This window comes from Zootoca vivipara, chromosome 5 (assembly GCF_963506605.1).
Source record: "Zootoca vivipara chromosome 5, rZooViv1.1, whole genome shotgun sequence".
NCBI classification, from domain to species: Eukaryota; Metazoa; Chordata; class Lepidosauria; order Squamata; family Lacertidae; genus Zootoca; species Zootoca vivipara.
Window position 1 is genome coordinate 70,838,981 of NC_083280.1, and position 14,092 is coordinate 70,853,072.

Consider the following 14,092-nt stretch of genomic DNA (forward strand, 5'->3'; position numbering starts at 1 on the left):
TGAGAAGTATGGCCTCCTTCAAAAACTCACAGGTAGTTAAAAGGGAACCTGGATCAGTGAAAAGCTCCTCCTAAACACCAAATGTTCATGGTGACCATGTTCCTCTTCATTTGGCACCATTTTACCCCCTCCCCCAATGTATATTCCTAGCCAATCAGGGATCCTATATTGAGATGAGATCATGTTGAGTGAGAAGACATGGGGGAAATGGCATAGTTCATTGGTAGAGCATCTGCTTTGCATGCAGGTTGCATCCCAGGTCCAGTCCCCCACATCTCCAGGTAGGGCTGGAAATGTCCCCTCTCTAAAATCCTGGGGAGGTGCTTGCCAGTTAATGTAGACACTGCTGAACCAGATGAATCAACGTTCTGATTCATTCTATGGCAGCTTCCTATATTCCTACTTTATGGCCAGTCATATTGGCTACATAGTGTTGTGTTGCCCAGTTGCCCTATGCAATGTGGGACTGTATTCCCCCCCCCCCTTCCAGTACTTCGCTGTGAAAAAAGGCAATTAAATTGCTGCAGTCCAGTGCAGTAGAAGTGGGCTCTTGTCCCCCAGACAATTATGGTCAAGCGCCCTACAGTCTGTTCAGTGCCTTCACTGCCTGCCTTTTTAGCACCAGATAATGCATTCTGTTCTGCTCTACACAATGCATGAGCATAGCCCTGTTCGCAGCACCCCATCTTGCAATACATAGCTGCAAATACACCTCCAAAATCAATCCTCCAGCCTCCCCCCTTCCCTCCCATGCTGCTTACTGAGCTAGGCCAAAGTAGGCCTAGAGGTCAGAAAATTATTGTTGTTTAACAATCTTCCCTTTTTTTACTGAGGTGCACAAAACACAATTAAAACAAAATAAATTACAAAATATGAAGTGGTGCCTTAGGACCAAAATAGCAGGTTGATAAAGCAATCTTAAAGCAGCACAAAGTTCACAACAAAATAAATAAAGACCTGTGTGCTTTCATTTACATTGATCCCCCCCCAAAAAAATTAAAGATTGTTTGCAGAATCTTGACTTTTCAAGACAAATTAAATTAGGCATGGAGTTCTCTGGCTTTTATCCCATGCTCTTAATGGAGTAAAATGTGGGTGGGTGGGTGTGCACCTGGTATTGCTGAAGTAGTTTCACCTCGTGCTTCTTTGCCCACTAATATCAGTTGCTTTCCTACTGCTCAGGGTAAATTCCCATTCCTTTTTCCCTTGGTGGAAGAAGAAATGGATTTTCTTTCTCTCTCTGTTTATAAGATTGTATTTATTTATTTTAATCCTTCAAGGTGGTTCTCAACATAGTCACATGCTGGATATATGACATGCTAAAATCCCAAAATAACTGTGTTTCCCCTTTGCAATTTTCCCTTCCTACAGGGGACAGAACTAAACGATGACCGCACGCCTTCCAATGCCTCAGTGGTGACTACCTTCAACATTCTTGTCATTGACATAAATGACAATGCCCCTGAGTTCAACAGTTCAGAGTACAGTGTGGCTATTCCTGAACTGGCCCAGGTGGGCTTTGCTCTTCCTCTTTTCATCCACGTGCAGGATAAAGATGAGGTAAGACATGGGGAAACAAAACAAGATTAAATGCCTCTTCTACCGAGATCTTTTTTATATGAAAAAAAATCTTCCGCCCTAAGTATTCTTGGTTTCTTTTTATTTTACATTAGAATTGGATAAGGACTTTAGAATTGGATAAGGACTTCTTAGCCACCTTAGTACTTCTATATCTGTATTATGGACAAGTTACAAGGACCATAGAAACAATAAGTAGAAAACCAGCTTTTAAAAGGATGAATACACAAAGTCCATATTTATCTAACATCCATGGCATCGTTCATTAGCTATTAATATGTACAGCATCTCACATCACTGCTGACACATATAGTTAAATTTAGAAATTTAGAAATACTGCATTGCTTTTTAAGGCTGAACGTTTAAGGCTGTACATTAGACTGAAATTGTGACTCGGAAAAATTCTTGTTGATATGTTCAGTTTTAAACAATACACATTTAATTCGTGTTAACTCTGTTGTTTATATGTACAAAATAGTCTTCACATTTATGAAAAAGGATGCCCCATCCAGTTTTATATCTATCCCATTTTTTGTTTTTGTTTTTGTTGGTAGTTATTTATGTGTTTATGTATTTATTTTTTCTGAAACCTTAATTAAAGTTGGACAGCCATGTTATAACCCATAATTTATTATGCTATTTGCCTACTGTAGGTTGCATTCCTGCATTTTAACTATTTGCCATCTTAATTGCAATCAACTATATAATACTAAATAATCCTTCACTGCAAGGAGACAAATTGCAAAATGTGCCAATATTAACTGGGGCAAACTGTGCGAGATAACCATGAAATGTGGAGAACAGTTTGAGTATTTTTCAAAACTTGCATCTTCTCAGCCCATAAAGTATGATTTCCTTCTGTAAGATGAGGACAATGTAGCTGATGAGTTCTAGCAAGCGCAGTTGCCATTTTTGTGCAAATGAATTTCTTCCTTTCTCAAGTTGTGTTTAGAAATTGAGATTCCCCCCCCCCTTTCCTGGTGACAATCACCAGTCAATGGAATTGAAAGCTTGGGTTGTTTCATCAGAATTCTTCCTTGGGTTCATTTTTATCTTGAATGCATAAAATGGCTATTTACATTCAAATGTATCTACAGGAATTAGAAATTCTGGCTGACACCAAGGAGCTAAGAATTTCATCTGTGGTTCTCACACTGACATCACCTCAATCTCTAGCTAAGAACTTTGGAATTGTCAAAGTGGAACATTAACTGTTTCCAAGAAAATTAGGTGAGGAGAATGAGACAGAAAAGAATACTAGCACATAACTAGATATTTACCATCTCTTCCATAAGTAGAGAGCTGGCCTTTTATTTCTCTTTCATACCACAATATTTGGGTCCAGTGGAAATGCAGCCAACATTGTTTTGGTTCAACATTGTGCCACTGCTGGGTGTTAAGATGACAGTAGCCTCTTTCAAATGTAAGTAGCTTTTGTGTCACTAACAAGGATTCGAGTCATGCTGAGCAGCCCCAGATATTCCCCAGGAACCTTAATTCTTTCCATGGAAGCCTTCCTGTGTACAACTGTTAACACTGTAAGGGCATAGTGGAATGTATGATGTCATAGGTGGGATCCACTTCTTGGTCCCACTTATATTAACATGGAAGTTAGCTAATAACACCTGTTTCCAGGTATTGGGTTGTAAAGTCTTATCTCTGTCTCTCCAGATGGCTCCTTTCTTTGGGTTTCTTCTCACTTCTAATTTCTCTTCTTGGAACTTCCCAGAAACACTGTTTTCTCTGTGATTGGACCTAAGACCTTCGCATATGTGCTCTCCCTATCGCATGCACACATCTTTCACTGCCTGTGGATTCCCTCAGTACAACTTGCCTGCAATATCACAGGCTTTTCCTCTGGAGCCATTAAAATAGCTTGTATTTATTACAGCAATGGGCCATTTCACTTAGGAATTCCATTACCTCTCCCCCTCCCAAAGCCCTGGAGTTATGCTCTTCAATTACTCCACATATTTTGCTCATGCAATTCATGTCTCATTTCCTGTGCTACATTCAACCCTATGACCACGACACAATCTACAATATCTGCTTTAAAGGACTGTTGAAATCTCATGGAGATACGTATCTCAAAAGGAGAACCTTTTCTACTTTGGTATCGTATGCTATTTTCCATCAGTATTTACTAGAAAAAAAATATGACAGAAATTTCCTGTGTATTTGCTCCTGGAGGGTTAATTTAATTTACCCTGTGGTTTTACTTATTTAACTATAGCTAGATAAAAGACCGTGAAATTTTTGTTTTGTTTTCTAAAAATGTACTTTTTGCTGCAAGGAAAATGGTGAACGCTTATTTGTTACAAAAGAATGGCAGATCAGCATTTGTTCTGTGACAATCCTGCACACTTTATCTTTAGAAAGTTCACATTCTTTGCCTATTTTATGGTGGGGAAGAATCATTTTCATATCTTAAAATATGCTAAGTCATTTTTTTCACAACATTGGGTGCTCGTGGCCTCCCACAATCAAAATGATGGGGTGTAAAGGAATACTTAGGAATTAAAACATTAAGGTATCACCACCTTATGCTTCTTAGCACTTATGATAATCTTTCTTTTGGCTAGACGGTGAATCTTTTATCAAAGTATATGCTATTGGTGAACCAAATGCTGCTTTAGAGACTCCCCAAAGCATCTGGGAAATGTAGTTTTCAAGAGTTGCAAAAAAAAACCCCCAACAACAACAACCCACGCACATGTAAAACTGAGACAATTGCTTTGGAAAGGAAGAATTTGAAAGAAGCGCTGCAGTCAGCATATAGATGCTGCTTCCTAGCAGGGGCATAAATAGATATTAGTACTTGTGAAGCTGTGATGCTGGAAAGGGGGAATGACGCAGGCGCTCACAATGGGCATGCATATGGAATGGCAGGATTACTCATCTGAAAAGGCCTCTTGGGGAAAATGAGAATCATTTTTAGAATCTTGCTGAAATAATTTATTTACTCTGCTGAAAAGCATCCCTGCCTCTCCCCAGCCGCCACACCAAAACAGAAACTATATCGGTATAGTGAATACTAATGAACCTTTCCTTTACGGAGGGTGCAGGATCATTTTACCTGCCACTTTATTGTTGGTGCTACCTCTCAAGAAAACATGTTTAACATATCGGAAACCCATTTAGTCTGAATAGTTTGATTTACTTTTTCCTGTTTTTCTCACATTTCCCATTTGCTTTTGTGTACTTTTAAAAATAGTTTCCTTTTTTATTTTGATAGTGCTTATTTCTCCTGTGTTGTTTTACCAAATGGTTGAGGGCTCTAGCAGGGAGTACTTGTCCTGTTCGATAGGTAAGGGTGGGAGGGAGTCAGCGGGCTGAATTTGGACTTAGAAAACAGACTCTGACTTCTGCTCATGAAAGGCTGTTAATCCAATTTGCTAGTGGAGATAGCAAGGAGGCTACTTTTTTTTCTTCTGGCCAGTTTTTCACTCCCTCTGCAACCCACATCATCACCTCCTCATACTCTTCTGAAAGTGTTAGAGGTGATGCTATGGTGTGCAATGGGAGGGGAGGACTTAGAGTCCTAAGTGGAGCTTCATCTTCAGATGCTCCTGCTGCAGAAACTGAAGTCTAGATCCAGCCCAATGTTTGCAACTGTATTTTCACTTTACGTTGGTACTATCGACTCTCTTTATGGTCCCTGAATGTAATGAAGGAAAATTTTCTTTTGGCCATTCAGGAATGGAAATGTTTGGCTGTTAAAGCCCACCAGCAATTTCCCCCCAAGGATAGACAGACAGACAGACAGACAGACAGATAGATAGATAGATAGATAGATAGATGATAGATAGATAGATAGATAGATAGATAGATAGATAGATAGGTAGATAGATAGATGATAGATGATAGCAATAATTTCTAAGACACTCGAAATGTAAAACGGAGGCAATTGTCTTGCAAGTGAGACCCAGAACTACAGTACAACCATTCCTTGTTTCTTCAGTAGCACCTTAAAGACCAACTAAGTTTTTATTTTGGTATGAGCTTTCGTGAAGTGTGCATGCACACGAAGGCTCATACCAAAATAAAAACTTAGTTGGTCTTTAAGGTGCTACTGAAGGAATTTTTTTATTTTACTTCGACCCAGACCAACACGGCTACCTACCTGTAACCATTCCTTGTTTGTTTAGGATTAAGATGAAACACAAACACACACACACACACAGTCAAAGAATTAGAGTAATCAATTAAAACCATGTTGATCAACTCAATGATTTTTTTAATACAAATTGTACACATTTTGTACACAGTTTTTGGTTGGGGAACTGCATCACATACGTGAGCTTCAAAGGATAGCTACATTTTGGTTGGTATGTTGTTTGAAGAACTATTAATTAGGTGAACTGTCATTAAAATGTGCACCAAACTTCTCCCCTTATTCCATTAATGGATTGCTGCCACTGGTCAAGTTGATAATTTACACTGTGTGTATGTGTATTTGTGTATGTACATTGTTTTCCCTCCTTTTGCTTTTCATGTGATATACAGTGGTACCTCTGGTTGCGGATGGGATCCGTTCCAGAGCTCTGATCGGATCCCGAGGTTTCTGCAACTGGAGGGACCGCTTCTGTGCACACACTTGTGGCAGTAGAGCGCTTCTGCACATGTACAGAAGTGGTCTACCGCTTCTGCGCATGCACGTGCGGCAAAAACCCAGAAATATACTTCCGGGTTTGCCGCTTACGTATCCCGAAGTTTATGTAACCGGAGGGATACGTAAGCGGAGGTACGACTGTAGTGTAAAATTATACAATTCCCTTGTCAAAGAAAAGATCGTATTTAGCTGCTGCCCCTTTGGTACTTTCCATTCTGTTCTGGAGCCTGGAGGGTCTCTTCTTTTTCTGAAATTGAAGGTGCTGTGGGATGCAGCCTGTTGCATTCAGTGTTTTCTCTGTTGTCTTCCCCACCCTTCCAGAACTGATTGTGGTGATTAAAAATAAAATAAAATGTCATTTTCACACACAGTCCTGTCTAATGTGGATAGGCAAAGTTCTGTCAAGATATTTAAGGACTCATGTCCTTAAACCAGGCATCCCCAAACTTTGGCCCTCCAGATGTTTTGGACTACAGTTCCCATCTTCCCCGACCCCTGGTCCTGTTAGCTAGGGATCATGGGAGTTGTAGGCCAAAACATCTGGAGGGCCAAAGTTTGGGGAAGCCTGCCTTAAACAGTTCTTACAAGACTGTTAGTTAACATTGCTGGGAACCTTACAGAATCAGACTTGCTTGTGAGTAAATATCAAAGGAGGATCTTGACTACTGGAAAGCATGTTGGTAGGTAATATAGTACTGAGTTCTTGTGTGGAACCTCTGCTTTAATTCAGCTTCTTGCTAATTGTGGAAAAGCAGTGCTTTAGCAGCCCTGAGTGCAACAAACCTTCTTTCCATGAGTATAAAGAAAGCTGCTGCAGAGTACAAAAATCGTGTTTCCAGAGAAACATGTTGGTGCCATATTTGGGCCCACATGACTTATGGGGAGACAACAGCAGAACTTTGACAGTGAGAAGATGGAGAGAACAACTACCCCATGATGAGACTAAGGTGATGGCTTCTGAAAGGAATGAACATTTTGCATTGTCATTTCCACAGAGCAGTGTTTTTTTCAGTGGACAGTTGTGTTTCATTCAGTGGACATCTAGAGGAGTGTTTTTTTAAAAGAACAATCCAATAAGTAAGACAGAAAGGGAGAAAAATTTAAGACACACAGATTTACAGGGACATATCTGACAGAACCTATCATAGTATTTCAGCATTCATGCAGGAGCTGGGCTAGTTCATCTGTTTAAGGGCAGAAAGGGAATTGTTCAATTCACCAGGGAAAGCAACTAAATAAATATATGGAGAGACAATTGAGATCAAGACAAGTTTTAGTTGTTTTTAGCAACAGCTTTAGGGAAAACAAAATATGCTCTTTTAGAAATGTTTTTTTCCCTTCTGTAAAATGGAGGTACAATTTTTAAACTTTGAAATGAATTAATACTGAAGTTTAGTCATGATATACATACATATAAGTTGTTTTGATCCTTCCTCACTACTGCAGTCTCATACAGACTGTTGTTGTCATTCTCTGAATCCCATAACTTGTGTTGACACATTTCTGGCAGAGAAATGACCAATAACTGAACACAAGAGTTCAGCTATACTCTCCTGTCACAAAGCCATATAGTGGGATACTTATTTTGCCTCTGCCATGTTAAAGTGTGGGCAGTTCAGAATTCCATTCCTGCCCCCCAGTTGATTTGCTAGGAAAACTGGGCAATGTGATGTTGAAAAGTTTGGCTTTCTTTCCTTTCTTTCTTTTATTTTTTTCCCCTGTTGGTGCTGATGACACTTAAATGTTATATGTATTTTAAATGTGAAGCATTTTACATAAGTTATGGGAAATGATCGGGGAAATCTTGTCTCAACTTTCTGCTCAGTCTTGGAACTTGCTCGGTGATCTTGGGCCAGTCACACACATTCAAAGCTAACCTATCTCACAGAGTTATTGTGAGAGTAAGTAGACTCAACCATTTGCCACGACGCTTAATTCCTCAGGGAAAGGGTAGGCTTTTTTTTTTAAAAAAAATGTAATAAGTAAATGGCCATATTGACATTCCATCAAGTGATAAGATGTTGATGCATTCATTTGTTTATTATAATCTCCTTGCTCCAAGGTGGTAAGGGTTGTGGCAAACACTTGCTTTACCTTTTAGCATTACACTAACCCTGTGAGGTAAATTAACCTGGGAGAGAACGACTGGCCTGAATACCTTAGAGGAAGGAATATGCTTACATGCATACCTCTCCTTTCACTGTGGAACACAGGGCAGCATAAATGGGGTCATTTTATTTTATTCTGGAAAAACCTCCATGAGGTAGATTAGGCTCATTAGATTAGGTAAGAAACAGGGGTCGCTTAAGGGCACCCGCAGAGTTTCATCATAGCTTGACAGGGATTTGAGCTCCATTCATTGCACCACAATGGCTTGATTCCATATCCAATCATTCTATACATTGGAAACTTTAATGAGACTGCTATAATGCAAATAGTTGCGTTATTTGCTATGATACTTCCTTTACAGAAACAAAATCATGTCCCAAACTGAAAAGCCAGAAATCAGGCCCCTTGTCCAAAATTTCACAGCCTGAATATAGGGGCGAAGAGCCTGTGGCACCCCCATATGTTGCTGGATTCCTACTCCCATCAGGCCCAACCAGATTGATGAAAGGTCATACCATTTCAAGGCAAGGGACATCTCTAGAAGATTGGAGGGGCCAAAGGAGTTCTCCTCCTTTTTCCTTCTCCCATTTTTTACATTCCTCAGACTAGGGAAAAGTGATTTCTGTGGTGAGTCAGAATTGTATTTATGCAAACTGTGTTTGTTAGTATTAAGATTTAAGTTACATCATAGACAGCCACTCCAGAATTCACAGTTGGACAATATCTTTATTAGGAGCAAACAAAATGTCACAAAATAGTGGCAAGCCTTTGAGCTCTCCATAATACTGTTTTGACATGCAGATTATATGTGTGTGTGTGTGTGTTGTGTGTGTGTGTGTGTGTGTGTGTGTGTGTGTGTGTGTGTGTATGTGTGTGTGTGTATTAACATTCACACATATGCAATATAAATACATTACATGGATCATAACCGTAAAGAATAATGGACAACTCTGTAGTATTCTTTCCTAAAAGTGCTAGCTGCCAATCGGAATGAATTAGATTTCACAGGGGTTTTTTCAATACATGGAATTCACCAGCAAATTACCCTTAAAGAGGGAAAATCAATCATTTGGAGCAGAGATAAGCTGAAGGCGAGTCAGCCTCGGATTGATCCCGTCTGTGCATGCGTGTGTGGAATTCAGCAGATAGCCTCAGGAAAGCAGGAAGGAGGGAGGGAATAGCTGAGCACAAGAGAAAATCTCAACACAAGAAAAAGGAAGGATAGACAATGAAGGTGGAACTTGCTTGGACTCTAGATGCATTTGATGTGTGAAAGGCGGTTGAGCCTATTCAGATGATCTTTTGACGCTGTGTCAGCCTCAGTTTCCAATAATCCCATGCTGAATGGTACATGCAGGTGTGGACAATCACTCGAATGCTCATTGCCGTCTGTGTTCTGCCCCACACAGGGGCGTACCCAGGATGAAAACTAGGGGGGGCAAGGCAAGCCATGGTTGTTCAGGGGTGAGGGGGTGCCAGGATCAGCCCGAAATCGGGCTACTCCTCCCCCTCCTCAACTGACAGGGGCGAGGGGGCACCAGGATCAGCCCGAAATCGGGCTGCTCCGACCACCTCCTCCCCCTCCGCAATCGGCAGGGGCGAGGGGGTGCCAGGATCAGCCCAAAATCGGGCTGTTGCGATCCCCTCCTCCCCCTCCACGATCGCCGGGGCGGGTGGAGGGAAAGCCAGCCAAACGCTTTGCGCAGCTCTGGGGCTTTCCCTCCACCTGCCCCACAGCCAGCAAGGGAGAAGGGAGACGTCCCTTCTAGCCGGCTGGCTGTGGGGCGGGTGGAGGGAAAGCCCCAGAGCTGCGCAAAGCATTTGGCTGGCTTTCCCTCCACCCGCCCCACAGCCAACAAGGGAGAAGGGGGACGTCAAACTTGTAATTTTGCATTCGATTGAACTGGAACACAACTGGCTGGCTGCAGACCCACCTGAGCAAGGTTCTTATGGTCATCCTGAGAAGATTCATGTGCTGATAGTGCATAATGCATTGCCAGGGAAACAGATAGCATTTTGTCTATAATTCATAGTGGAAACCCTTATATTAACAAAGTGGTTCACTCTGCCAACAAAGTCACTGCATAGATTTGTGACAGAGGCTGCATACTTGCTCTTTGAAAAGCTTCCCTTGTCTTCCTCTTGAACAACAGGGACCATCCTTAAGCTAATCACAGCTTCTTTGTTATTGAACAAATGGTGGGAAAATCACTAGTCAATCACCTCAAAGTCTAAAATGCTGCTTCTGTAATGAAGTGTGCGAAAATGGTCTTCTAATCTGTTCTTTGTTAGCTTACAACCCACCTCCCCGTACCTTTTTTAGATAAAAAGATGGTTTCCTTTATTTTTTCCCAGCTCTGTATGTGGTCACTTGATTGTGCTTCAATTAAATGAATCAAAGAATAGAGTGTTAAATCACAGGAAGTCTATATACTTAAGATTTTCTGAGTCCACATATGGAAAATTATACAGTGTTCTGTCCCAGGTGGTCTCAGGCAGGTGGGGTTCCAGATCAAGTAGAGAGTGTTCCAGGCAAGGGTTCTGGTTCTGGCAAGGCCAGCCAGAGAAGCAAAGCAAGCAGAGTTCAATTTCTATTCAGTCAGCATAACTTAGGGCTAAATTCTGGCTCTGGCAACACAAACCTAAGCTCCTGGTAGCTCCTTGTAACCAGACAACCCCAGGAGACCTTAATGGGGCACCATCTAGCTGTCTGTGCTGAGTTCCCCTTCTGCTGGAGACAGGTCTTGCCTCCTTTAGTAGACACTGAACCTCAGCTATTTAAGTATTTTTATTGATTTACTTGATTTGGGGGGCAGTTTCCCCCCCCCGGCTATGTCCATGATCCTTAACCTTATAATCATAACCTTTACTGCAGGTATTTATGAATTTATTATCACCAGATTTTTACTGGGTTTAATTTCAATTTATTAATCACTATCTGCATACCCACACTGGGCATTATTGCTCATGGGGCTGCAGAAAAAAAATGGGCATGATCAGTCTCTTCATGGGAGCAGCCGGTGCCGGTGCTATCGTTAGGGCAACTAGGCAGCCGCCTTGGGTGGAGTCCTCAGAGGGGTGCCATGATTACCTTTGAGGAGCACCGTTTTATAGATTATCCTGCGTTATAGCTTATAAATTTCTGATAATACTTTGCTTTTATTTTGTATTTTGAATATTTTTTATCATTTCTACGAGAGATTCAGTTTTGAAAATTAAAGTTAGCCACAAGAAAGAGCAGTGGAGCATTTGTGTTTTTCACAGAGGGAAAGTGCAGCCCTGTAGAATGGCAGGTGCATTGCAGCCTGGATAAAGGAGAAGACTTGAAAGAAAGGCATGTAAAATCGCAGTCTCACGTGTTTAGTTTATAAGCCAGAGATATGGATGAAGCTGAGATTAAATGGAATTGATATCATTCATCTCTCTCTCTCTCTCTCTCTCTATATATATATATAATCTGTTTTTGTATATTCTGGAAGTTGTCCAGAGTGGCCCAGTCAGATGGGCGGGGTACAAATAATAAAGTTGTTGTTGTTGTTAACAAAACTATTCTGTTTGCAAGTGGAGAGGTGCCTTGCATCTCTGATTTCCACTGCGGAAGCGGAAACTGCATCATCACTGTCGGATTCATTTAAAAAGTGGCAGTTTAATTGCCCAAGTTGCTGCGCAATTAAACTAATTATGCATGTGATGCACAGCAATGATTCAAATCTCCCAACACTTTATAGTGGTGCATTTGCTATTGAGTGGGGAACATGATGTGTAGATGCTATTATACCTGCAATTGTGCGTAGCTATTATTTGGATTTGCTTTACAAAAATAAAAAGGGGGGGTGTAAGTGTCCCAGTGTAGCAATGCCAGTCAGGGAATATGTAGGAAGCACAGTGGGGGGAAACAGGGTGGTTTTCTACATCCCTCTTCAAGTGTTTTTTTTTTTACACATTTTGTACTGATTCTGCCTTTTTATTTTCTCTTGCTCTTCATTTCATATGCCTCAAATAATTTCCCAGGTAGAGTCAGGATGTGTGTGTGTGTGTCTGGTCTGTCTCTGTGGGGTGGCCAGTCCTTTCGTTATAAAACAATATAGAAAATCTTCCAGAATCTCCCCACCTTTTCCTGTAGGCCAGTGTGTGACAGGGGGAGATAGTTGTGATCCAGGCTAAGCCAGTCCCTTCTGCTGGGCAGCTGATAACAATTTGAATATTCAGATTTGCTCTCAGCCATCTGCAGGGGGTTCAAAGGCTTCGGTAAACTAGGAGCAAAGAAAGCAGCATGGGGGAGAATCAACAATAAAAAAAGATGAAATAAATAACAGAGAAAAATACAGCACTTCTCCCAACGGGCAGATGAATTCCGCTTCTCAAGACTTCACATGGGGAAGCTGAGGCACTGAAGTAGTTAGTAATTAGGGATGGCAAATATCAACAGGCTGATCTGTTTTCCCAGCTGGAAGGGAATTAAATAACCCTGCTCCTTTCCACACATGCTGTGGGCTTCTTTTGATGTTCAACATTATCACGCCTCCCTCCCCACCCCACCCCAACAAAAAAAAAAATCCTCTTGGGGTCCAAGAAAATAGACAGCGGCTTACCGTGATGAAAGACACCTGCTCCCAGAGCAATGATGGAACACGAGAGATCCATTCCAGCTAAAGAGTGGTGAAGATATTTCTGTGGCTTTCTCACCTTATTTCTGTAGCTGAGCTTGTGACAACTCCTTATGCAAAAGTTACATATTACTTGGACTCTAATAACTGCAATAGACGCACAAACAAACCCCTGCCAGGTCTGTAAGGTGCTAGTTTTGTGCCACCATGGCAGCTTCCCAGAAGAGGGAGCTTCTGCCCTGTTTAGAAGGAAGTATTGCAAATTGCCTACTCAGCAATTGTCAGAGGACATAATGAGGCAGTGAGGCTTCACCGGGGCTTATAAAACCTCAGACTCCAGTCTGGCTTCCCAGATTGAGCAATTTGTCTCTTAAGTAAATACCAAAGTCCTATCAATCTGCCTGTACCTGCTTACTTCCTTGCCAAGCGCACACATGTCTGCTTTCTCCAATCCTGCCTGCCTTTATTTTACCCAGCTTACCTATCTGTCGAATCAGTGCAGTTGTGCCTCCTGACAGTAAGCACTGGCCAACACTGTTTTTCGGGGCTGCCCAAGACATTTTGCTGCCTGAGGCAAAGGACAGCATTGCGACCACCTCCCATTCCATGTGCAGAAGTCAACTGGCAGTAGAATCTTATTTCATCCTCACACCTGAGGACCACAGACTAGCTTAGGAGATGTGGGGCAGGTCACATGGGACACTCGACTGTGTCCTCCAAGTCCTTGATGCCTTCAGCATCCGCTGCATGAGGTTACTGTCCCACTGTGCCCTGCAGCCTTTGCCAGGAGCTTCTTCAGATTAGGCGGTTATTTTATGGCATACGTAACAATTGCACATGGATGGTGATTTTGCTCTGACATGCTTCCAAAGGATATTTTCCAGGTGATCTTTTCAGGAGTGGAACACTCACCTTAACAGGTTCACTGGTTTGCCAATTTGCATGGGTCATAAGCCTTGCCTTCTATGAGTTGGGTCACACTCCCCCTAAAAGAGCAGCTCCCTAGTCTGGAAGCGCTCCTGGATCCATCTTCATTACTAAAGGCTCAAGTGACTTCAGCTGGTAAGGCAGCTTTAGCCATTTCTAGACGGGAACCACTGTTGTCTATATGCTGGTAACCTCCAAGTTAGATTACTGCAACATGGTGTTTGTGGGGCTGCCCTTGAGGTTGGTCCAGAAGCGGCAG

At 41.8% G+C, this 14,092-nt stretch overlaps 1 protein-coding gene across 1 annotated transcript in view; it reads left to right on the plus strand.

Moving 5' to 3' along the window:
* Nucleotides 1-14,092, plus strand: part of CDH23 (cadherin related 23) — a 398,194-nt gene that overhangs the window by 174,508 nt on the left and 209,594 nt on the right. The window contains exon 11 of the mRNA XM_060274909.1: nt 1,372-1,560. Within this exon, the coding sequence (XP_060130892.1) occupies nt 1,372-1,560 (189 nt within the window). The remainder of the gene's footprint in view (nt 1-1,371; nt 1,561-14,092) is intronic.